The 27,151-nt window shown below is 36.9% G+C and overlaps 1 protein-coding gene across 1 annotated transcript in view; it reads left to right on the forward strand.

Moving 5' to 3' along the window:
• The window catches only part of CHRNA7 (cholinergic receptor nicotinic alpha 7 subunit), a 1,595,735-nt gene that overhangs the window by 1,025,467 nt on the left and 543,117 nt on the right, over nucleotides 1-27,151 (forward strand). The window contains exon 5 of the mRNA XM_044078574.1: nucleotides 7,731-7,810. Within this exon, the coding sequence (XP_043934509.1) occupies nucleotides 7,731-7,810 (80 nt within the window). The remainder of the gene's footprint in view (nucleotides 1-7,730; nucleotides 7,811-27,151) is intronic.

Raw genomic sequence — 27,151 nt, forward strand, 5'->3', positions numbered from 1 at the left:
GGACTTAAAGTATATTTTTGACAAAGAATTGATTTATACATATAGAAAAGGTAATAGTATTAAAATATTTTAGAGAGGGGTTTGGTTAGAGTTAACACACAGAGTAGTAAGAAAGAAAAGAAGGGTTTATACAAGTGTGGGTGTTGTAATTATTGTACATTTTTATCTACGGGAGATTTTATTTACTTAAAAGCTAGGAAAAGGAAATTAATTTTAAACTCATATGCTAATTGCAACACCAAAGGGATTATTTATATTGCAACTTGTAAAGAATGTGAATCCTTTTATATAGGGAAAAGTGAAAGGAAGTTAAAACAGAGGATTTACGAACATTTATATGAAATTAGAACAAAGAATGAGAGAAACGCATTATACAAGCACACTACCACCTGTAGGACATCTGGTTTTCAATTTTTTTTATTTTGGAGGTGGTTGCATTGAGTCCTAGGGGTAGTATGTGGGAAACACTTGTTGAATATAGAGAGTTATACTGGCAACTGTTGTTGGATTCTAGTAAATTCCCAGGTCTCAATGAAATGGTATCTTTAGCACCAGTGCTTAAAATTAGATCTGCTAAACTTTAACTGTTATTTACTATATGTATGAGTTAGAGAGAATATTTATTTGAAGTCCAATTAAAAATGTACCATTTTATTCATTTTAAGTGTTTTTTTATATATATTAAGTTACAACCATGAATTAATTTATATGTTATTTTCAGTTTCACCATTTGAGGGAGACATACACTGTTCAACATACAAAATCAATTTTAATTATTTTTACTTATATGATATTTATTAATTGTTTGTTTTTGGAAGAATTTTGAATAGGATGAGGGTATTAAATGTGTTCAAATTATATTTATTAAATGTAAGAAGTTATAAAACTATTTTGGTTTATAGGTTTTTATTATATGTGGAATTAACTGATTTTATTAATCTTGTTGCTTTTAATGTTGATTGAATTGTTTTAATTGATGTTATTAGGAAGGGTATAAATACAGATGGATGTGGTTGCTTTTCTTTTATTGATGAAGTTGATGACGAAAACGTGCTGTATCTGTACAAGCGTTAGTGTGGATAATAAACTGTGGCTGGATTTTGCATTTACATTGTTCGTGTTCATTCCCGGTTGGTGGTGTTTACTACTGTTTCTTGGTCTTTTTGTGCGCACCATTGGTCCTTTTTTGTGTTTATATATATATATATATATATATATATATATATATATATATGGGTCCCTATGAGTTGATCGACAACTCAAAACATCGACAGTGACTTCACCGACAAGTCAAATCACCAACATCGCAAAACACGGACGTTTACAAGGTAATGGATGTAAATTCGCTACTCATGCCTACCATGGTTTAGTAAGTGTGGCAGTGTCATGCAACCATGGTAGGCATGAGTAGCGAATTTACATCCGTTACCTGGTAAACGTCCGTGTTTTGCGATGTCCGTGATTTGACTTGTCGGTGAAGTCACTGTCGATGTTTTGAGTTGTCGATCAACTCATAGGGACCCATATATATATATATATATATATATATATATATATATATATATATATATAGACTTATGGGAAGCATGCAAATAATCACTGGTTTGGAATGTCAAACATGTTTTACACCAGCAGAAGTGATCAAATCTCATTTGATTGCTTCTTCCAGCAAATAAAAAAAAATCAGACAGCCACTGAATATGCCAAAAAGGCAAAAGAAAGAATATAAGGTAATGGATCAGATGTGAAGGCAAGACAAGGAAAATGCATAAATATACTTGCAAATACAAAAAACTCCAGGAACAACCTCGTGTCAATCAGGAGTTATGCGGGAATGGTTAAGGAAAGGTGAATTTGAACCAGAAGGTGAAAGTTTATTACTGGCAGCCAAGGATAGTGGACTAAATTACATGCTGGTTTACAAAGTCCATTTAACATGTCAGAGAAACAGACAAATACAGGTTTTGTAAAGCAGAATTGGAAACAGATACACATCTGGGTGTGATACACTAATGGCAGAAAGACCATTTACTGAAAGGCATAATAATGTGGCAAGACTGCTGCAATGGAGGTTGTGCAAACATTGTAATACTGAAATAGGTGAGAAGCACTGGAAACATGAGACAGAAAGCATTATAGAAAATGATGAAGTTTATATCACATGAGATAACCTACTACTAACTGTTCAAAAATAGATGCGAGAAAACCAGATATAGTAGTCCATAAAAAAGAAAAGACAAAAATAGAATTAATCATGGAAATTGCTATGGTTACAGTATCTTATGTACAAAGAGACGCAAAGTCATGAAAAACTAGATTTTGCAGGCAGAGATGAGGGCAATGTGGAAAAATGATACCCAGATAGTTCCAGTTGTAGTAGGAGCAGTGGGTCTCATAAAAAACAATTTACAAGTTGTATTCAGACATGTTACTTATACATATAAGTCTGTATGAATTGCAGAAGGAGTCAATTTTGGGCACATCATGAGTGCTGCAATGAGCAGTTTGAACTAACATGAACGATTAAAACAATACTACTTTCATGAGATTTAATCTTACTTTGACTTAGGAATGGGTTCTGTTCCCATCATGGTTTTAGAAATCCCAAAGACTTGGAGATATGGAATAAATATGAAGAGAGTTCCAACAGTAGTAGGAACAGGGCACCTGATACAGAAAATAATTTTTAAGCATACTTAAATAGGTACTGATACATATAGCTCCATATGAACTTAATAAAGAAGCAATTCTGGATACATTTCAGGGTCTGAGAAGACCATTCTTGGCAACCATCAAAGAATGGAACACTAATAATATCATAAACTTTAATAGTATCCTGACTCAGAAATATGACCCATTCCTGACCAGTATTAGAAACTGCAAATATTTAGAGATATTTAAAAAGTGGAATGAAGAAAGGGTATAAATGTAACTGTGTGAACTTTTATAGAAAAGGACAATAAATGTATAACTGAAGAAAGACAGAAGGACATTGAAGTACATCGTAATGCTGATAATGAAAGGTTGTTGGATAAACGCATGAAATGGTACAGTAAGAGAAAAGAATGAAGTCCATGATGAAAAAGGGATGTTTATAGTGATTGTAAGATAGAATTACTACAGGACATGCATGCCTAAGGCCTTAACTTCTGAAGAAACTTACTCACATCATCACTTTTAAAATCTATTGTACAAATGTCATTTAAGAATTTAAGACTAGGCTGCTTACCTGCTGAATGGAAACAAGCCCAGTCTATAAGTTTTTATTTTATTTTATGTTTGTCTGTCCATTAGTGAAACTCATTACATAAGCAGGCAGTGGTCAGGAACATGTGGGCTAGCTGACTGCTTGATAACTGAGCAGTAATATAGTGTTTAGAGCTCGGAAGTATCAATCATATTGCATGAAAAATGAGCAAAACAGTGAAATTGAAATCTTTGATAAGCTGTTAAATGCTTTTTGCAGGGGACCTTTTTTCCCCTGTACCTCTTACCACAAGGAGCTATGTACCCACACTGTGCTACTTAACTGTGAGATGGCTGTATCTTTGAATCAGAATAATTCTCTGAGATACTGTAGTTATGGGATAAATGCAATATACATTGCTACAATTTAAGAGGATAGTGCAGATTTCACTCCTTGAGCAGGACATCAAAGAGCTTTTATCAATAAACCCTAATCTAGAACTTCTAATGATCCACTATAAAATCTAAGTCAAATCTGAAAATAGACGGTGATGGTGCTTGTCTTACCTCTCTAGGCAACCTTTCAATATTCTTGACATATAGCTACAAAGGATTCACCAGTTGGAGTTACAGACTCATCTAACACAAACAGGTCAGGATTTATTGTATTATAAGAGTGGCTGTTGTAATCATCATCTAATCTTGCAAGGTTTTCATTAGATAAAAAAAAAAAAGATAAATCAATGTGTAATTAGTTAAGCTACAAAAGACTGAACATAAATTAAGTTATAAGGCCTTGCAAAGAATCTTTGTATTACTTCCAACATAATTAATGAACTATTACAAAACACGGTATTATATTTTGCCGTATGATGCTTCTTACATTTAAAACAACACATAATGACTTTCCCCATCTCTCCCCACTGTAACCATGCTACTGCATTTGTTTGCATGGTACAGGCATATTGCATAGTTCATACACAGTAAACCTGACTATTACAAGCCTTTTCTACCTGACTTTATAGTATATGCGAACTTTTGTACAACTGAAACAGCCACCATGCCAAAATAAACACACTTTACATCAGAGAACCACTAGTTCTATCCTAACTGGGTTGGGTTATGGGACCAAAATAACCCATCAGCCCTTGCTTTGCCAATTCACCACAAGAGGTCAGTGTATCTGCCTGCATAGGGTACATGCCTTCTTTCTAACAGTATCACAGCAAATGTTTTGAAAATGTGCAGGGGCGTAGCTAGCTATTCCACTGTTCAGTGCAGCTCCCCAATCTGGCACCACCCTTAAAAATATGTTTTTCTCCAACAAGTCAAAACAAATCCTGTTTTAGTAGTCATAGCAAGCATTTATATTAATTTTCAAAACCACAAATGCAGTGTTAAACCCATAGAGCTTCAAGTGCTTCAGCCTTGACTGGGATGGGTGATGGGACCAAGATAACCCATCAGCATTTGTATTCTTTTTACCTGGCCACTAACTAACAGTAAACCTGAAGGGATGCAGGGACAATGACCATCTGCTTAATTTGGTTTTGATGTCTCTTTGTAAAACCATGGAAGAAATCTTGGTCAGTTTGTAGGTGAAGATATGTACTAGTAAGTAATATTGTAATGAATTTGCTGTTGTTTTGTTATTTAGTTGAGCCTGATTCTTTGTGACCTCAAAGACTTTAGTTACCATGCCTGTCTGTCAAACTTGTTTCTTTTAGTTTACATTCATTGGTTTAATAATGCTGTTGATCCAGTTTAGCCTCTGTCATCCCCTTCTTCTTCCCCTTTGATCATTCACAGCATTATGTTTCATGTTTTTTATCTCCACTGAACTCCACCTTCACATTTTGTGGCAAAAGTACGTGAGTTTTAATTTTACTATTGGGTTTCCAGCAAACAGTCTGGATTTATTTCCTTAATTAGGGATCTAAACCTCTTCTGCAGCATCAACAGAATGTTTTGGAAGGACAGGTGTACTTCCTGGAGGATAACACTGCTCTGGAACAGACACCTCATCCATATAAAACAAAGTTCATCCCTGTCCATGTTCAAAAGTAACTTCAATCTATGGAAGGATAACAGAAAATGTACTCCAGGACTTCCCCCTGTACTTACATTGGGCAGACACAACTCCTAAATACTTTATTCCATGAGTGGGTCACACCAGATTAGCTATGGTATGATTCCAGTTATTCTCATTAAGGGTAATATATAATTACTGACCATGGGATTAGTAAGGCATATCTGTAACTAAATGTAATAGGTTAATTCGAGCACAAAAAAATAAATTGGATTGGCTTAAAATGGCCTTCATGAGCAGCTAGACTAGTACTTAGCTATGAGCCTATGAACTATTATTACCTACTGATCTGAACTTCTTGCATTCCATGAGATTTTCAAAATATGTTTGTTCAGCATCACAGTTCAAAAGCATACATTTTCTGCCCCATATTCTTATTTATACTAATGGGAAAAAAACATATCTTTGACAGTAGGAACTTTGCTGTCAACATGCTTCCTTTGCTCTTTAAAATCTTATAGGAAGGCTAGCACCCACTTAATAGTGAGGTATTTGCACTTTATGGCAGAATACTTGATATCAACCTCACTTCTATTTCTTTTCAGATAGCAGACTGGATGTTTCTTAGTTTTCCTCAGTAAGTTTTTCCTGAGATAATTCAGTTCCTTGTCCAACTTCAGATGTATCTGTTTATACATATAAGAGTTTACTGAAGGTTTGACAGACAGACCTGGCAAAGCTGCTTTGTACCACCTTAGTAATATATGTTAACCCTGACCTCAGTCCTAACCCTGATCCTGTCCTTAAACGTAGCCCTACACCTTACCTTAAAAAGCTCTTTTCATAACAGTACCACTAATCAATCAGAGGCTTTTGTTATGGAGGGTTTTAGTGCAAAAACCGTAAAAGTAAATTGTATGTTGAATGCTTTGAGCATTCAGTAGTGTGGAGAGAGAGAGAGAGAGTGGCATACCTTATTTATATATGTGTGCATGTATATATCTTTAATACACAAACATACACACATACACATGCAGCAACACTCATGCATATGCATATACATATTTAGAAAGAAGTTACATTTATTCTCTCTAATGCTCATCTGGTCAACTGATTGAAGTGTGTGTGTTCTGTTTGTGCGATGCACATCTGAGTGATCACATGTGGTGGAACACTGAAGATGTTGAAAAGATGAAGATGGAATACAGATGGCAGCTGTGGGTTTTGGATGTTAATATTAAAATATTAAGATACACTGCAAGTTTCAATAGTAAGTGGGATTCTGCGTGCATGTGTTTGCAGTTAGTTTTACGGTAAGGGGTAAGTGGATGGATTTAGTTTTGTGCTTATGTGATAATGCATGTGGTGGGATGTTAATGATTAAACTTTCCGATATAACAAATGTTTTGGCATTAGAGGATGGGAGAGTATTTGTGCAAGTTTTTGTGGGTTAGAGTTAAAGTAAAGGATAGGTAATGCGATAAAAGTATTGTTGTGTATGAGTGGTGATGTATGCAGTATGTGTCTGAATGTCTTGTGTTGTGGAAGTGTTACAGAAAGGATTTTTGAAGGTAAGATGTAGGATTTGGTTTAGGGGTGTAGGTCAGCATTAGGGTTAGCACGCATTAGTAATAATACTCATTTATGCAGTTTAGGGTCCTGAGTAGTCGATATCCTACCTGATCCCAGTATATCTTCTTTATTATGGCACACTGCATGGAACTGCACTTATTTCAAGACAGAACTAACGACTGATGGCTAGTGCTGGGATGTACTTCAATGCATTTAGGGCAGCCTTACTCCCTTTAAACTATAGTTTCTTTCCTAGTGACACATTTTCAAGAAAGGTTCCACAGTTCTTCTTGTAACACTCCTTTATTCTGTGTGTCGCAAGAATATATTTACCTAGCCATGGCATACTGCCGCATTCTACAACAGAAGACAGAAGTAAGATATATATACATGTTAAATGGCATTCTGATAAGACATGCAGTTCTTTTATACTGCAGTTTTAGGTGAGTTTCTCAGACTTTATTGCACCCACATCAGTATAGCTAGTAGTGCAAGAGGAAAGTTTTATTAATCAGACATTTTTATTCCGTAGACTCTGACATGATATGTGAAGGCACAATGGCACTGCACTTTTTAATTACATGAATAACCAATAGCAGGAGAGTTTATTTTGTGAAAATGTTCTTATAGCATGAAGATAAGGATATATTTGTATGCTTTCCTTGGATCACATTCCCTAAAGCATTGGTTATTTCATTTTCTATTTGCTCCAGACTTTGTTAACTGTTCTTGCCAGAAAGAGAGAAAATGCCTTAATGCACTGTCTTCCATAAATTCTGAAAATTCAGAGTGATTTATGTAATTTACACAAAGTAGAATTACCAATAAATATTTGCACTGATACCAGCAAGTCAGAAAATCATGTAGTAGCTATGTGCATAAATGTCTGTCTGATATTATCTAGTATGGGCATTGTCATGTACACAGTTATTTCTTTTCACAGTGCTGATGAGAAGTTTGATGCCACATTTCATACCAACATCTTAGTGAGTTCATCTGGACACTGTGATTACTTGCCACCAGGTAGGCCATATTTATATTTATTTATATATTTATTACATTTGTTGATTGGGTATGTCAGACTGGACCAAGGCCCAGTTTTCAGCTGAGACCCGGGGAGAAAAGCTCTACAGTAATATATGACAATATACAAAACACAGTAACAGTAAACAGTATTTTACAGCATCTAGAAACAGTTCAAATCAAGGTACCTTTAACTAGTGGAGACCTAGGAGAAAACTTCACAGTAGTACAAACACAAAGAAGTAGCAGTAAATATAATACAATCAGATCGTTGCAGGAACAACCCAGTAGCAGTAAATATAATATTAATAATACAATCAGTAGGACTGTACAAGAGAAAAAAAAAAACAGTAGATAGTATATAAATTAAAGTTTACAAAAGGGATGTTAGATGGATTGGTGATAAAGGTAACTAAGCGTGGGGAAGTGGATTAACTTGAGTAAAGGCAGGAGCGCAGCCAGTGACTGGTGAGGTATTTGCTATTAACCTGGGGGAAGGCAGGAGCACAGCAAGTGACTGGTGAGGTATTTGCTATAAAAAGTGTGACTTACCTATTAAGGTGAATATTGTTTGCTTGAAAAGTCTTAACACTTTAGGAAAATGGCTAATTAGCACATCTAGGTAAAATGAGATAATGTTATTTTTCCTTATTTTTGTTAAAAATATATATTTTCTCGAAACCTCATATGTGCTAAAATATGATACTACCTGTAGCTTTAATGAAAGCTCAACTACAACTTGTAATATTATTGTTTTACCTGCTTTTCACATTATGAAATAGAAATATCTGTCTATCTACCTATTATTTATAAGTTGTATTTATCCTGTATGAAAAACTTGTTATGAGTATCTAATTATGCTAACATGCTTTGCACTTCTTGGCTACAATAAAAATAAAAAGCAAATGCTGTGACATCTTATGTTACTTTCCAAAGCAGTTAAAGAAACAAAAACAAAAATGACTTTCCTCTTTAACATGTGCACATTGACTCAAACACATCCACTGTCTATTGCATTCCATCTTAGCTGATACACTTATCGTCCATATGGTTACTGGATCTGTATTGCATTATTTATATTCCCTATTTTGTTGAATTTTGGCTGACTGTTTCACATCTTTTGCAATAGTCAAAAAGATTATACATAATGCATATTACAATTTAGATATGATCATCACATGCTTCATATATTGTCTTTCATAACTGTTCATCTCTAATCCATATTTGACACAGCTTGTATGAAATTGTATTTGTCTCTTTCACACAAGTGACCATTGGTCTCCTTCATATTCTTACATAATCAACCTGTTCTCCTACTGCAACAGACACCTGGAATGTTTCTTTTGTTGCCCTTGTTAGTATAAACATGGGAATTATATACGTGGATATAACGACCACCTCATGTTCTTTCTTTTTTCCTGCAGAATGAAAACATCTTCAGAAACATTTTGCTTTTTCCAAAGTATATCGATTTGGATGCATATGATTTGTTTGCTATAGATCAGTAAAGGTTATACTTACATTTTTCTACCTTATGAGCCAAAATGCTTCTGCATAAAAGCAGTTGCAGACTGGTAAGAGTTATTTGATTTGACTAACCATTACTCGCTATTATCCCCTCTTCTGATTATTTGCTGACAGCTTCTCAAATAGCAATAGGGCCCTGATTTCTATGAATGATAAATGTGTAATCTTTGTATTTTCATGTAAGTCTCCTTGTATGACATATATCCCAAAAAAAATCTTATTTCATCTCTCCGTCTTGCTGAATCATACCTTTAATTTGAGACATTGGGTTGAGCAGATAAAATGCTCATGGAGCCAATTTAGTACCGCAGACAGAGGCAATGTATTCTGAAATGCTGCAGATCTCACTACTAAAAATTATGTCACTTTGTTTCTTCATTTCGCTGATTTGTGCCACGCAGAAAACAAGCCTATGGCTCACAGCAAAATTTGCAGGCTTTCTTTGTTAAAAATCTTGAGAGGAAAAGTCAGTTTCCTCTGAAGAATAAGTGCTCTAGTAGAGTAGCACCCAGTTTTTAAGATGTGCAGAGACAGACAATCCAGACTCCAATGGCCATTAACACAACTCTGTCTGCTTACCAAAACCAAAAAAAAAAAAAAAAAATATATATATATATATATATATATATATATATATATATATATATATATATACCAACTTTGTTTCATAGGTAGTTTTGAAACTTCGTTCAGGAGACCCTTGAAGAGCCCAACCCAATTTCCTAAATGTGCCAGAAGACTGTCTGATTAAGTAACTTGCTCAGAGTCACACAATAAGCAAATGAAGGCTAAGGGAAACATGGATTACAAGAAACAGCTTGTCACCTTAATTCTTATTCTTTCATCTTTTCCTGTCAGGGGTCGCCACAGTGGTACAAAAATCTGGAGAATGACTGGCAGCGGAGTTTTATGGTATCAAATTGCCAGTCCAGCCCCCTACATTCCAAAGAAGGCACACACTCACACCTAGAGCCAGTTTAGAGTGTCCAATTCACCTACAGCATGTCTTTGGGATGTGGGATGAAATTGGAGCACCTGGAGGAAACCCACACGACCACAGGAAGGGCATGCAGACTCAGCACAGAAGGCACCCCAGCTGATAATCTCTTGCTTTGAGTTGGCAATGTTAACTGCTACACCACCGTAGCTGCCCAACAACTTACTATCATCTAGTGAGAAACAAATTTAGGGAATAAAGAGTCAGATGGAAAAATGAAAGTCCCTGTTTCTACACTCACTAACCAGAGGTTTGTTCACAGGGTCTCAGACAAAATTTATCTATATTATTTTTATGTAGGGTACAATGCCTTCTAGTGAAATTCCTCACAGAATACTCCATTTGTCTAGAAAACAAAATGTCCCTCTGCATGTTTTCCAAGAAGTGGAGTCCCATTTCAAAATATGAACTGGGAGACTTCTCATCTGAAGTTATATAGGCTTTCCTTACCACTGACAGTTGTAGGAATCAACTGTTCCAGTGGGCTAAGGGATAAACCCACCCAGATGCTAGCTTTGGAGCATGCAATAGCCACTCTAGTAATATAATGCACACATTTTGTAAGGAAATCTTATAGCTGGAAGACAGATGGGTTACTGCAGAATTTATGGTGGGACTGTGTAGACCACATCTTTAGAAATATATGTTATAAGTTAGCCCCCTGCAAATGCAAATCACAAGATCTCAATAACCTCCATCAGCAAATGACATTGATCTCTATATGTAATGATGAAGAGCATAGTATTTTCTTCATGTCCTGCTTTTATACGAGGGATGAAGAAGATGGTTATTGAATGTGTATGCCTCTTTTCTCCTTAATAGCCAGCCATTGAATGACATTAATACAATGGTATTATGCATTGTTTTGTTAATGTACCCAGTCAATGTGGGAGGGTGGTCTAATGGCTAAGGTGTTTGCCTTACAAACGCAAGGTGCAGGGCTTGAGTCTCACAAGGGATAATTGGCTGGGTTTAAAATGGCTCGCAAGGGCAGTTAGCCTAGTACTAACCTATGAACCTACACAATAGCTTTGCAGGTTCTAAGGGTAAGGTTATTGCCTCACAGCACCATTGTCCAGGGTTAAGTCCTGACTTGGTTGATATGTGTGCGAATTCTGCATGCTTTTTTACTTCCCTATGTGTGCTTCTGTCTCTCCACAACTTGAAAAACATTATAGTTAATTGGCTGCTTCACAATGCTATCTGCACTGCATTTGCCATTCTGTTGTGTTATGGGAAGAAGCAGCGGAGGGTCCATCATGTAGTAATTTACTTATCAGTTTAACAGCTACATAAAAACATAAGACAGCTTCAGCAAGCAGTAGAATGCAAAGTGTGGGTCATTTACCAAAGTTCCCAATCAACAAGACACAGAGTGGCTCTTTTGTGCAAAGATTACATGGTTTTGGTTATTTTTTAATTTTAGACACTATTCTAGTTAATGTGCACAGTATACAGTACACTATTGCACATGAAGTGGATATGAGCAGCCATGTTGTGATTTATTGTATGAGGTAGTACTACTGAGCAGCAAGGAAAGTAATAAGCATATGGAATTATCTAAAGAATGACATGCAAATGAATGTCCATGACCTAATGAGTGAATTAGATGCAAATGAGTGCCTCTTAATGCAGGTCACAATTCATCAATATAAGTTACTTTAGGCACATAGAAATGTGTGTCACTATAAAAGCAAAAAACACCCAAGAACTTGTTGAGTAGCAATAAGCAGATTCTAAGTGAAGTATCAGTCTTCATTAATAGCACTAATTGTCTGTAAGTGCTTCTAACTTGAACCTAGTATTATGATGTAATGGCAAGCAGTATTAACAAAAATGGTACCATCAGCATATGACCAAGCCACCAGGTAACTGACCATCAGCTGAAAAAACATTTTAAGTGGACAGACAAACTATACAAGTGTTGGCTGACATGTATTACCCAGAAACTAAATCAGGAGGAATGTGTCAACTTCTATATCAACGAAAATAAAAGTGCATATAACATTTACTTTGCTACCTACATGGACCTTCCAGAGATAACTGGTGACACAAGCATATCGTCAGTATGCATAATATTCAGTGAGTTATTCAATGCACTACTTCAAAATGCAGATTAACAAATCTGTTTTCTCAACTTAAAAGAGGAGATGGCCACCGGTATTCATGGCTTCAGTGCCATCATCCAACTTTCACATGTATTGAATACTATAGATTGCACAAATTTGGTAAGAAAGTCTCTGCTGTGGCCATGCACTGCATTATGGCAATGAAAAGGTATACCATTCTGTCAACTACCCAGCATTGATTAATGCGCAGGAGTGGATAACCAGTGCAATGTACCTGCACTGGACTGTGGTAGTGCCCTCGATTCCCACAGCTCATAGGTTCATAGGGTGGTACTAGGCTTTCAGCCCTAGGGCCTATACAAGCCAAACCATAACAATTCCCTGGCTATTTCTTCCCACACTATTTACTTCCCTGGACACCTGTCTAGCAGGGTGACTGACGTGATCCCCGGGGTGAATTTCCTTTCTCACATCCAATCGTCAAGGTTCCTTTTGAAAAGGGCCAAAGAGGTGCTCTGCTTGACATGTATGGGCAATCTATTCCAGCGTATGGGGAGTCTCTGGGTCAGGAACCTATCCCTCCAGCATATTTTGTTTATTGTGATGACAAGGTTTAGATCCCTGGAGTGTGTGGCTCTGAGGGATTGGGATTTCTTAAAGTGTAGCATGTCCAACAGCTCTGGGTTTGACATGGCCTTGTATGTTAAGCAGAGATCACCTCTGAGTAGACAATATGTGACAGAGTATAGCTGGAGTTTTTTAAAGCGGTCAGCATAGGGCATCTGCTTTAGGCCTGTGATTCTTTTATTGAGGTATTACTGTGGCCTTTCCAGTTGTTTCAGATGTCTTGAGAGGTACATGCCAAATGGGGTGTTGTATTGGCACGCAAGTCATGTATATTGGAGCTTCATGAATAGTGAAATTTCAGAGGAACATATAATTGGTTAGCATAGGCTCTATATTATGCTGACGTTTACAGAGTTAAAGATAGTGTAAACATATTTCTCACCCTCTATGTATTCCTTCTGTGAGTCAGGTGATGTAGGATACCCCACTGGAGCCTTCTTTAATTATACCAATATGGCAGATCTGCAGTATAACATTGCCCATGAGCAAACAGGAAACATGCAGACTGCATGTTTAGCTTTCAGAAGGCCTGAATACACTGCCTAGATATGTATGGAACTGGGGACAGCAGTACACCCCTGGGGATAGCAGTATACCCCTGCCACAGTTAGTGTAATACATATAAAAAACTTCATGCTACATGATATATTTACTAGGATGCATGTAGTCAATGCATCCATCTAGTAACCTCTCACAGTGCTAGAGCAGCCCCTATCACAACTCACTCACCAACATCATTCAGTAATAACAGTGAGCCAGACACTTGGTGAACAATCCCAGACAGTGATAGGCATAGTGTGCAATAGCGTAGGTCAGTGGTGCCTTGTTGGGACCTTGACAAATACACACATAAAAGAAACATGGCAAATTCTAATGGCTGAATCACATCAGACATTCCACATATACCACAGAGCAATGAGGGTTGAGTGTATCACATCATTATTTACACATTGGTTAAGGGACAAAGTGACACATGGCTGCCAATACAAGTTTGAGTTTAAACTGAACCTACTAGTTGACTGTGATTTGGGACCACAATGCTGTTTTTTGTTTCTTTATGGCATAACTAAATACCCTCATAACAGGGATGCTGTGCTACTGCAAGAATGGGACTTACATGGAGTCTACTGGAAAAGCATCCTAACTTATGAATGTGGCAGTTCTCAATGCCCCCACAGTGGATTAGTGAAGTATGATACTCCTAGACACACTGGTGCAGACTGCATAGCCTAAAATGGCCTCCCAAAGTGACCAGCCCCTAAACATACATACCACAGACCAATAACAACATTGCTGGAAAGGGTAGTGTTGATCTTACATTTCATACATCACATGGAGTTAGATGGGATACTGATGTGTGCCACCATAGCCCTTGTGAGACCTAGCATGGCATCATTGTTGGACTCTGTCCCCTCACCAAAGCATTGACTGTGGTGGATAAAGTCCTTACATAATCCAATCACTATACAAATTGTCTTCATACTGATATATTGACATGGATAGCAGTAGATTGTGCTCAGTTATTCCTGCACATTTGCTAATTGAGATGTAGCACTGGCAGTTCTCAGGGGCTGGCAGTGACATGCGATGTCATCAAGATCCCCCATTAGACTGCCATACAATGCATATACCCACATTGGATGCAGTGCTCCTCTGCCACTAAGCGACAGGGCAAAATAGGGTTGGGGCTATCATCATGGGGATCTATCCTGATGGCTATAATGAGCACATATGCTGCAGATCCTCTGCTTTGAGGTTATAGCTAAGGTCATACTGTCAACCAGAACAACTGGTGAAGCATCAGGCAGGAATGAGAGACAATATCTTTGATTTATCTGGCAGTTACTTGATGTATGTCTCATGTCATCATCATCATCATCATCATCATCGTCATCATCATCATCATCATCATCAGACCCTGCACAGCTATCGACATTGACATACTGTCCTGACCCAGCCTATACAGATGTCTCTGTAATATTGGTCTGGAATGGTTTATAAATACACAGTACAAGACAGAACTAAGAAAATCTGAGTACCCATGTTACATGTGAGCCCTTGTGTTGTGCACTTAAACAAGGGTCTAGATGAAAAGGAGACCTCTACTGCCACAATCACTGTTCCGTTCCTTCACAGATGATGTGTCTATGAGAAAGATAAGTAATGGTATTTGTGGTCTCCTTATACCCTGTATTTGCACAGCTGTTGTATACACTTAATGTGTGGTTACTAACTTGGTGCACTGAGTCTCAGATATATCAAGGGTTGGCCACTTATGAAATGCATTCCTACCCCTCTAGGTGTGATGTTTGTGCCTTCATCATTTCCATTCAGGGACAATGGGAACTCTCCTCGTTAGCTAGGTTACATTAATAAGTGGTCCCCTACTAGTTGCGGAGCTGGCACTTCAAAGGGGCACCTATAAACATGTGCCCAGTCTGTGATATCGTGCACTCATGTAAGTGTCCCATTTCCTTCCTAGGAGTGTAAAAAAACAACAGTTCCCCTTGTTTCTTTCCATCACACCAGTCTGTGGCATGACCATGAATTTGCAAAAGCCACAAAGTGAATGAAAAAAGCACAAGCGAAACTGAATCAATCAAATAAGCCCAAACGAAGAAAGGCAGGCTTAAGGCTGAACAAATGTAAACCAGATAGCCGATGGTTTAAAAAACTGGAACAGATAGCCGTTTATTAAAAACAAAGTGAGCGCTTTCGGTAGGGAAACCTTCCCCACCTTCTTCAGACAACTGTTATACAAGTCTGATGAAATCTAATAGCATTAAATAATATGCAATGAGTGACATCATAATCAGGTTACTCCCAATTAAACAATTGACTTAGCATGTAAAAAAACTTTAAATATCAATCACAAACATAAAAAACATACAGAATATGTGTGCACATTACAAAAATATAATGTTATTAATATAAGTGTTCCTTTTTAAGTTAGACTTCTAGCTGCTGATACAAATGTCCATTATATTAATAACATTATATTTTTGTAATGTGCACACATATTCTGTATGTTTTTTGCATATTATTTAATGCTATTAGATTTCATCAGTTTAAATATTGCCAGATATTTAAGGCAAAATCAGGACATTCTGTAAAGTCAGTGACATTGTCTTTGAGTATTCACTGATCATTCAGAGAATCTCAAGGCTTATTTCAAGTACCAAAATTCAGATAGATAACCAGCACTAGACTAGTCTGCTCCTAGCTGTATTGTTTGATGCTGACTGAAATTGATTTTTTGTGTGTATTTGGAGGGGGGGGGGTTATGAGTTGAGATGGTTGTTGCCTGGCTTGCCTGCCAAGGGCCCTGGACTTCTGTAACTTGAGTTGGGTATGTAGTAGAACATATAACTGCTAGATAACTTTTTTTTGCCTTAGAAACAATGTAAAGGAAACATATTATGTTGCAACCAAGTGACTGTTATGGCAGGCAAAGGAAAACTGGGCATCAGAAGAAATGCTTTTAAGTATAACTAACAAACTTTAACTATGCTCTGACCATTGATCCAACTCATTGAGTATTAGTTCCACATTAAATAGAAATAACATGTTGCTCTGACCTTTGTTCCAACTTGTTGAGCATTAGTTCCACATTATGGGAGGTGGTGTAGTGTTATACTCCACATACTGAAGATGGTTAACTATGGCTGTAGTTTCTATAATTCCTTTATTTGCTGGTATTAATGATGGTATGTGGATTCACTTGTGTTTTATCTGTTTTTTCTCCCCTCTAAAATATTCTTTTGGCACTTTACCAAGTGCCACACATCCATCACTAGGTCAACCAGCCACAAACTACCCCTCCTCTGATAGGGCTGGGGCTTGGGTACAACTTAAGGGCAAACTGGTGGTCTGGTCACTTACATCTGCTCAGGGGTTTCTTTTTTGACCTACCCTGTTGCTGCCCCTCCCTCATGGTTACTGTGGTAGGTAATAAATATATGCAGCATTTCACTCCACCACTGAGGCACCATAGCCATGTCTCCATCCTAGTCCTTTTTTAGAGTATACCTTGCAAGTGTCATATTCCAGGCCTGGACCAAGGATAATCAATGGAGACACCAACAGGACCACCCTTTCCCATCCAGGATGTTAATACCCATCACTCCCTGTCTCCCTGTCAGTGTCCCCAACTGTGAACTGATATTGCGTTGCCTCGGCCATAGCCAGGGCTTTATCCCTCTATGCCACCAGAGTGGCTGGTATGTTATATAATGATGTTGGAGATTTGCTCCTACCTGTATTGCTTGATGATGAGTGAAGCTGATTATTTATTTATTTATTTATGTTTGTTTGTTTATTTATCTATTTATTTGTGGGTGAGGAAGTTGTTGCTTGGCTTGACCATCTGTGGCCCTGAACTTCTGCTACTTGCATTTTTTTCACTCAAGAGTCTCAAATGTTTGAATAAATAAGAGTGTGGTAAGGCATGTTCCCCTACCTTTTATATTTCAATTGTTGGATAACTTATTTAGCTTAGAAATAATGTAAAAGGAAAATGTTATATTGCAACCAAGTGACTGTTCTGGCAAGCAAAGGGAGAATGCATCAGCACTTATAGAGTAAAAACATATCTCACTGACAAAGCCAGAAGATGTATAGCCTCTACTTTCTTACTGCCATCTCTCCTGTATGCTGCCCCAATCTTCAATAAACTTCAAGCCTCACAACTGTCCATACCTGAGCTATGTTATAATATAATAGCCAAATCTGCAGTAAACTATAACAACTGAACACACCACTGCCTTTCCACCAGCGAATTAAACTGGTTAGAACTACCATATCACCTAAACCATTCTCAGCAAACTACAGTACACAGACTTCAGTAAAAGCCAGTATATTGCCTAGCAGTTAACACAGTACAGCATTCATCTCCCAATAGAATTTTACGGTCTAGTGAAAAATCACTAATCACTGTAACCAAATCATCGAATACTGCAGGTGACTCTCTGTATTCAAACTGCATAGCTATACGTTAGAACCAAATTCCACTACCGCTGAAATCCATTCAGAATGCAGACTTATATAAAGCAAAATGCAAACTTAACCTGTCATATAATTGGATCTCCTCCTGTACTTCTCCAGGAGAAATGCCACTATTATCTTTAGTTTGCCATACTGAAAAAAAAACATATCTGTTCTTTCAGAATCCTATACCCCAAAACCAGTCATTACCCATCCCTGAATAGTTTTAATAGCATCTCTCAACTCTATTCATTATTTTGTGACACTGCACACCCCCATGTATATTATACTTTTAATATAAACCTTATTGTAGCAATATATTATTGTCTCTCACCTGCTTTACATCCCACCTCTGAACTACAATATCAGCATCTTCTGCCTCACCTCAGTTTCTTTCAGTTTGTAAGCACTAATCACATGAACTTTTATATATTTGACAAACCCACTAATACACCTCTTCAAATGCTCATTGTTTAAAATGTAATAATGCATAAGTATCTTTTATTCTGTGATAGCATCCCCTACTTTTTATGAAAATAAGCTAATCAACAAGTGTATGTGTAATTGTTAATGTGTATTATTTAATGTCTGTTCATGTATATTACTGAATATATGTTTAAAAATGTTTGTAATATGCTGGAGCTTTCCCCGATCCTCCTCCGAAAGTTTTTTTTTACTAAACCCAGTCGGATAAACCCAGTGAACAAAAGAAAAATAAAACAAAATATATAAAATAAAGAAATAAATAAAGAAATACTTTTTCTTTAAGTATAAAGTGCACCTTTTAACAATGCTGTGAACTTTCTTCCTAGTTATTTGTAGTGAATGTTCCACATTTTTCTCATGTTTTCTACATTTTGAGAGGTAGAGTATTGTTTGACAATTTGAAGATGGAATGTTGATTGTGGATGCTATATATTGCATTATAATAATATCAAACTACACTGAACAATCTGCATATGAGCAAGTCTCAGAAGAATTTAATAAGCATTTCTTGTTTTAATGATCTCAGTCATAAAACTAGAAATGTTTAAATTATTCATCTAAGACTTGTTCACAGACAGTTATAACATTCAGTGAATCATTACTGCATCATTTAAAATGTCCCCCACTCTGTTGAGTCAGGTATAGTGATCAGACGTTCCCATTTGTGTGCTACTCCAGAATATTCAAAACTGAGTCATTTCTATTGGTGTTGTTACTGCCAGAATTACAGATAAGGTAGAGTGAATGGGGCAGTGGTCCTGGGTGCAAAGTGTGAGGGGGTGTGACTGCAGTACTGGCATTCATTTCCACAGCAGCATTTCTGAATGGCAGTATAAAAATGAATTCTATCCAATACTGCCTCTGCAACCAGAGTGAAGCTACATTGTTCCTTGTGTAGTCTTAAGTTGGAGCAAGCACTTTAGTTTAAGATGAGAGGTGGCCATTAGGACCTAGCGCTAAGAGCTAAATGGCACCAAATCATGGGGCAGTACTGGGTACTAGATGAGACATTTGTTTGGTACAATTTTGCCTTTCTCAGTGTTTGATTTTTTTGGGCGTGCTGAAAGATTGTTACATCATGTGGTCATTTATGGTTGTCACTATTTCTTAGTTCTTGTGCTGTATATTTATATGCCGAGCTATTTTAATGGCTCAAAATCTTAAGTGCTTGTCATATTTAATGGGGCATGCCATATTAATGTTAACTTGGAGGTTTTATTCCCAGAAGTCATTTCTAGTCTTCTTTGTGTGAGTCATGCTAGACTTAAGAAAATGTGTTTTAAACTGCCATGTAAATAAAATGGCAGTAGTGTGATTCACAGGCATCTTGCACAGCTTTTGGAACCTTTTTTGTATGAATTACTCTGATTTGTATTCTTAGAGCCTCATTATTGTTTAACAGTAGTTGTAAACTCTCAGTAAAATAAAGTAGCTAAACTTCAGGTATTTTTAAGGCTTCCAATTTGTAGTCCTTTAAGTGTTGACAGATGCACTGCTCATACCTTTTCTGAGTGTCAAAAGTAACACAGTAGTTTAGGAACTATTACTTAATTACTTTTTCTCACACTTCAGCTAACTTTTAACACAGTTAGTAATTACTTTGGGTCTATATTATAAAACTGAAAGTGCATATGTGCATTTACATAATAGTCGACACATAATGCACGGAACCTAAAAATAGCGAATGGCCAAGTAAGCAAATTTTTCCCTAGGGAAAAAACTTACGCGGCTGTTCTCTAAATTAAAATAATTTAACACCATAAACAGATGGGGGCTTCGTCCACAACACCTCCCAATGTGGGCGGCTCTGCCCCCCACCCCTAACTAAATATTCCAACTCCAAGATCGCACTATAGGGAAGGAAAGGGCAACTCTGTGAAGTTGGCCAACTATCTCCTTGCCCTATGACATATTCATCAAATCGTTTAAATGCGATTCGATGAATATGTGTCACTGTTTCCATATTCCCTCAGAAGCATTTTTGTGTGTCTAATATAGACCCGTTACTTTTGCTATTGACCAGTGTCAGCAGTGGGAGTGAATGTTGGAGAAATGCAATGCATTTGCTTAAAAGTATTTTATAATTTCTGTCTCTATACTTATAATGCAGTATGGAAAAATATAGGTACAGTTTTCCATATTTGAAATTGTTTTCTGAGATTTGTTACATTTTTATTGAGACATCAATATCTTTATGCCATTTTCCTTGAGCACAATAAACTAATAGTTATTCTCTGTGTTGTGCATATTGCCATGATTTGTTACATTGGTAAATATGTTATTAGGGGTCTGAATAGAGAGATGATAAAAATCAGCAATTCATCCTCAGGTCTTGGTGAGTATCTTCATGTGGACCCTGTTTTCACAAAATTTCACAGATATGACACTGATATATAGATTGTATTTTATATTGCATATACTATGGACAGAAGTCAGTTAAAAATAAAAAAGCAGCTGGGTGCACAAGTCTCAGGATAAAAACGTGCCCAATCCTGGTAGGCACACTGGTGCCAGGACTGGATAAAAATGACAGTGTGAAATCCTCAAGATGGGGAAACAGTCCTACAACAGGCTTAGGTCAGGCTCAGGGAGCGGATGACCTCCCTGTTGTAGAGTGAAGTAGTAGTCCATAAAACCACAAAATCTGATAGGACAAAAAGAGCTATAAACATGATAGAGTGGACTATTAATGATAAGAAAGCAATTGTGCATTGTTATTATTATAAAAGAAGTCTGGAAGGTCCGGATATAAGACATACAAAACGATTAAGAGACAAAGGAAAGAAAAATACTTGGTCAAGAAAAACTGTCAAAAGCTTCAAATTCAAATGCAAATTTGTTTTCATTAATACAATGAATTCATGAAAAATACTATGTAGACTAAGAAACCTTGGGCTGTTTGGAAAAAGAAGTTGCTGAGAAAGTACGGAAATATAAAGAACACAATTTAGAGATTTGTGAAAGACATAAAAAAGAAAGCTGGACATGCGAAAGAGAGATCTGATATGATGCAATATTCATGCAAAGAGAAAGACAAACTAATCAATACAAAGAGCAGCTCCAAAGATATTTGAATAAAAATACAGGCAAAGACACCAGGATATGGAAATTTTCACAATACAAAAAAAAAAACAAGATCACAAAAAGGAATATATAATAAAAGATTAGTAAAGCAGAAGTTAAACAAATAGAATCTGACATGATGGAATATCTGTGAAGTGAAGGATTTAGTGTAGATAATCTAACACAGGTTATTTCACAGCATGATGGGACAATTAGTCCCAAAAGTAAGGAGAAACAGGAGGAGCGGGAGATATCTGAAGAAGAAACATGAGCAAAGCATGGAAAGAGAGATTTAATATGGTGCAATATTTATACAAAGGAGAAAGAAGAACTAATCAATATAAAAATGTAGCACCAGAGATATTTGAAGAGAAATACAGGCAAAAGCATCTGGCTATGGAAAATTTTACAATACAAAAATAATAATAATAATAATAAGAAAACTGGGAGAAAATACAAAAGTGAATTACTTATGTAGAAGTTAAAGAAATAGAAACTGAAGTTATTGTTTACCTGCAAAGTGAAGGATTTAGTGTATAAAATCAATCTCTGGTAACATCACAGCATGATAGAATAAGGAGTCCCCAAATTAAGGACAAATCAGTGGGATGGGAAGCAGCTGATCAGTTGCCATATGAAGACACCTTGGATCCTCTAGTAGGAACAAGTACAAAAGTTCCATTAGAGTTGCACAGCAAGGGAAGGAACAGGAAATGGTGATGCAGTCAATGTTATGGAGTGATACTCCAGTGATTTCCCATATGAAAGAGCAATGGATGACACAGGATGAATTTGAAGAGAATACGTCATAGAAAGATGTTCTGGAACTTTCTGTAGAATGCTTGCAGGGAACACAGAGCAAAGAATGTGCCCATGGATTAGAAGAAAATGATTTAAACGAAGAGGTTGTTGATTTTATAGAGATGGATAGACATTTTAAGATCAGTGAAATAAATAAATTACAGAAAGTCAATAAGACCCAAAATGTTAGATGTTTGATAAAACAAATGAACACAATAATCAAGACTCTTCACAGAAATTCATACGATATAACAGAAAGTAAATATGATATATTATTGTGCAACTGAATAAATAACAGATAAAGCCATACCATAAAAACACAGGGCAGTAAGGGAAAGGGAGAAGAAATCAAATGCTGTCATGGAAGTATCAAATAGAGAAAAATATAAAGCAATAAAGAGAAGTAATGTCACTGTTAGAAGGGTATAGAAGAGGTCAGCTCAACAAAAATACTTGGCTGTGGCTACAGTTGTGGCATGTGGCTGATAGGAGTCTGCAAGGGGTATTCTAACATCTCCCAAACAGGTTTGCTAGCTCAGTCACTGAGAGCAGCACAGCCCTCAGTGCAGCAGATGCTGGTGGAGGTGGCTGAGAGGGTAATAGTCCTCTGGGTAGCTGCTACCCTGCCTTTCCTGGAATGTATTGCTGATTCTCTTAACTGGTTTCCCCTAGCACTTATCCACCAGAGAAGGGTTTGGTCCCTGCCTCTAGCTTCCCTGATTCAACTGCCATGTGATGAGTCCCAGTAAAATCCCGCTGGTTGGTCAGCAGCTAGCAGGTTGTGCAGACCTGAACCAGCATGTTGCGCATTCCTCAACCTATCTCTAGTCTGGTAAACCCACATCTTACTGTGTAACAACCCCCATTTGTATAATGTTTTGACCTCCACATCACCATTCCTTTAACCTATGTCTGTCTCTGCCCAGCCCATGTCTCACCCCTCTGACTATGTGCACACCCACTCTTGTCTGTATCATCTTGATTTTGTTTGTGTGTGCTCACTGACTACCATTTGCCATCTTTCATCTCCATTTCAATATCATCCTACCCATTACATCTGCATTCTTAATAGAGAATATGGGGCATTTCTCCACACAAAAATGTGCCCTGCCTCCCCTGCCTGAATTTTCCTTTATGCTTTTAATCTGTGTTTATATCTACTTACTATATTCCCTCCGTTCATATCATTTTCACTTCCTCCCCTTTCATGGAACCAGTAAGTAACCATCTTACTGAGCACTGATAGCATGTAGCACTTGCTGACAGCCTGTCACTCTATGCACAGACTCATAGCTTGCAGCTGTGGCTGTCTTGTGAGGTATGTGACTACTTCCTTACTTTATAGATTATTTGTTTCCTTGCCCCACTGTAATTGGTTTGTGGCTGTTTGTCATTTCTTGTTGTTTTTTTTTTTTATTTCAAAGGAGCACAGCTATCAGGCCAGATATGTTATGAGTTGCCTTTGGGATATTCATGTGCAATTATACTGTGATGTATTGCTTCGTTGTAACATAAGCTTTGCTGCTGCACCCAGTACATTTCTATCATTCTTGGCCATTCTGCATTCAGATCTGAGAACATTTTTTTTGAAGATTTGTGAAGGTGGAGGAAAACAGTCTTCCAACAGGGTGGTGTTGGTTTGGAGCCATGCATAGGAAGTTGCAGTAAAGTAAACTATGATATAATTGTAGAAAATACTGCAGCAGAGGATGTTGCTGAATATAATATCAGGAGGCATTGGGGTGTAGTTTTCTCTTGTTACTGCGTTACTGCAGCAAAATTAGGTGTACAGAAATTATAAAAAAAGTCGTATTATACCATGTGTGAAAGCAATAGTGATTTCAGCTCAGTTCACCTGATAACAGTTACTTTGCTGTATCAATATTTGCAATGGAATATTAACGTAATTTCCTCTGGATCTAAAACTACATTTAAATCTTTACAAATAAATTTATAGCCATTGCTGGAAAGCACTGTTCTGCTATCTCCGCATGTTCTATGTCAAATATATTGTGTCATTTTCATTAATCGCATATCCTTCTCTTAATACTAGATGTAGGAGACCAAAGAGCACAGTGTTTGGCATGGAAAAGACAGGAATGTCATTATGCCCGCATTTTGACTTTCCCTTACCATTGCTGTTATAACATGCAATTATATTAAATGTATTTTGTTTTCTTTGCTTTTTTGCCATTTAAGTTAAATTAGATTTAGCATATATCAATACTGTTCTTAGATATAAAAGGAAATACCTGATTTCATGGATTCCTATAACATATGATACACTTTGTCTTGTCTGTACTAAAATTTTCTTGCTTAAAAATGACCTTTTTCCATTCTGCTTTATCACACAGTGTATACTGCCAGAATTACTGCATTAATAAAGTAGCAAACATTATGACTTGCAGTCTCTTTGACAGATGAATTCATGTAGCCCCCAAGCTCACATAAATACAAGCAAGCATGTCTCGTCAGGCATTCTTGAGAAGGACATTATTATGTGTTATTTGTCAGAAGTCTGTCTTCTCACATGCATGTCTGAATTTTTGTTTATGGGATAGACTAAAACATGGAACTGAAGATAACTGCACTAGTGAGGTTTATTCCATTTTTCCAAGGATTAATTTGTCTTCTAGCTGAAAAAGCAGATTACACCTTTAGGGTTTTAACTCATACTGATATACAGTCTGATGAAAGAGGCAACTGAGTAGATATAAAAATGAAATAACCCATTCAGTCTTAGTATACAGTACTTAAATCTCCAGCTCTGTTTTCCTAAGTGCCACTCATTGTCCTAAATATTTGTATATGTTGTTATTCCACTGATATTTAAATATCCCTTAATGGGCAGAAACAATGCCTTTATATAGCTTATCTCATGTCCTGTGCCATTAAACACAGCAAGGTACTTACACATTTTGGGTCCATTTAAAACTGCTATATCAAAAGTCATAGCGTTTACCTTAGATATATTTATCATGCACCACTTCAATTTAAAACTTTTATCCAAAACAGAAATTGGGTTTAAATGCTACTCTACACTTATTTATGATTAGTTTCTAAACTAAGGTCCTTAATTAGAAATAATTTACAAAAGAAAATAGGACTGTGTATTGATTTTGATACTTTTCAGCTTTGTACTTTTACAATCCTTGCATTCCTTAGTTGCATTTTGAGCATTAAAAGAAAGTTCATTGCATATTATAAGATTTGTAACCCCCATAATAATGGGAATGTTAGGTTAGACTTCTTAACATTCTTACATATCCATAGCCTAAGCACTTAAGAACATGTAATCCATGAAAAATCGATCTGAAATGTTACACAACAGAAAAAAATGTGGAGAATGTTATTAATTCTCATACAAATGTTTTTAACATTAAAAGAATGAAATAACATTTAAAAACAAATTGTGGTGTAGTCATCATCTAGATAGAACATATTTTTCTATATAATAAGGAACAATAAATAAAGGACATGATGTTTAAGAGATATCTTAATAAGAATGCCCACATGCCTATTACTGAAATATGTGAATTACTTGTTAAATAGATGCCAGGAAAATTAATGTTGAAGAGACTGTAAAGCAAAGGTTATGTCATCCAGTGAGGCAGAAGCTGTCTGTCTGAATATATAATTAGAAGGTTGACAAAGTTTTGTGAGACAAAGAGAAACAGAGAGGAAGAAGGAAAGACAGGAAGATTAGCTAAGTTTGGCTGTAAGCAAATACAGTGAAGCGAATGATCTTCAAAGATGTTGATACTGAGACAGATTAATGTGTCTTGAGCTATAACATATTACCGTTAATGGAGGAAAGCAGTTTCCTGGCACTAGATGAAAAACACACGTCCAAATTCAATTGACCCTACACAGTCTGTTTATACTGTGTGCATGTCGCTCTGTGGCACACACACAATAGCGCACTGTTTTGGATTTAGTAAACAGTGTGTAGAGCCATGCAAACAAGGTAAACACTGTGGCATGCTAATTACAGCATATGCAACTGAATTGCATGCTAATCAACCAATCCAAGATGGAGGAACTATTCAACAAGCTATAAAACAACTGTATAGACTCAGTGCTGGTTTTCCCTGCGAATTCCAAAACCTAATTGAATATAGTCACAGAAAGGAGTCTACACAGAAACAATACTAGGGGCTGCCATTGCTTTAATTCATGTGTATGTACAACAGGCTGAAGTCTATGCTGCTGCTGCTGCTAATAGACTGTGTCCAAGAAGGAGAAGAGTTTTTCAGACCCCATTTAACTTATCACAATCTGCATGATGTGGAAATTGTAGAGTGATGCAGGGTGGATAGAGACACACTCCAGGAACTTTGCAAACTCTGTTGTCCTCAACTCAGAACCAGGGAAACACCAAGGGGAACCCACACCAGTGGAGACAAAGATATGTGTAGCACTTAGAAGTTTAGCTACAGGAACCTTTCAGAGACATGGACATGCTGGGGGTGTCATAGGCATCAGTTTCCAGGATCTTCCATCAACTCCTGAATGCTATGCTCCAAAATGCCAGTGACCACATATATTTTCTCTGTACTCCTGAGGAAAGGGCCACAAATATACAGTACTACCCTGTAGCACACTACCGTGAACTACTGGATGCCATAGATTGTACACATATAGAAATTAAGGCAACACCTGGGGAAAAGGGAAGGCTCTACATAAACAGGAAGGGCTGCCACTCTATTAACTGCTAAGTTGTGTGTAATGCCAAGGGAATAATCTTGACTGTGTGTACTGGCACTCCAGGCAATTACCATGACTCAC

The sequence above is a fragment of the Protopterus annectens genome, chromosome 7.part1, assembly GCF_019279795.1.
Source record: "Protopterus annectens isolate FY-2018-M chromosome 7.part1, PAN1.0, whole genome shotgun sequence".
Taxonomy (NCBI): Eukaryota; Metazoa; Chordata; order Ceratodontiformes; family Protopteridae; genus Protopterus; species Protopterus annectens.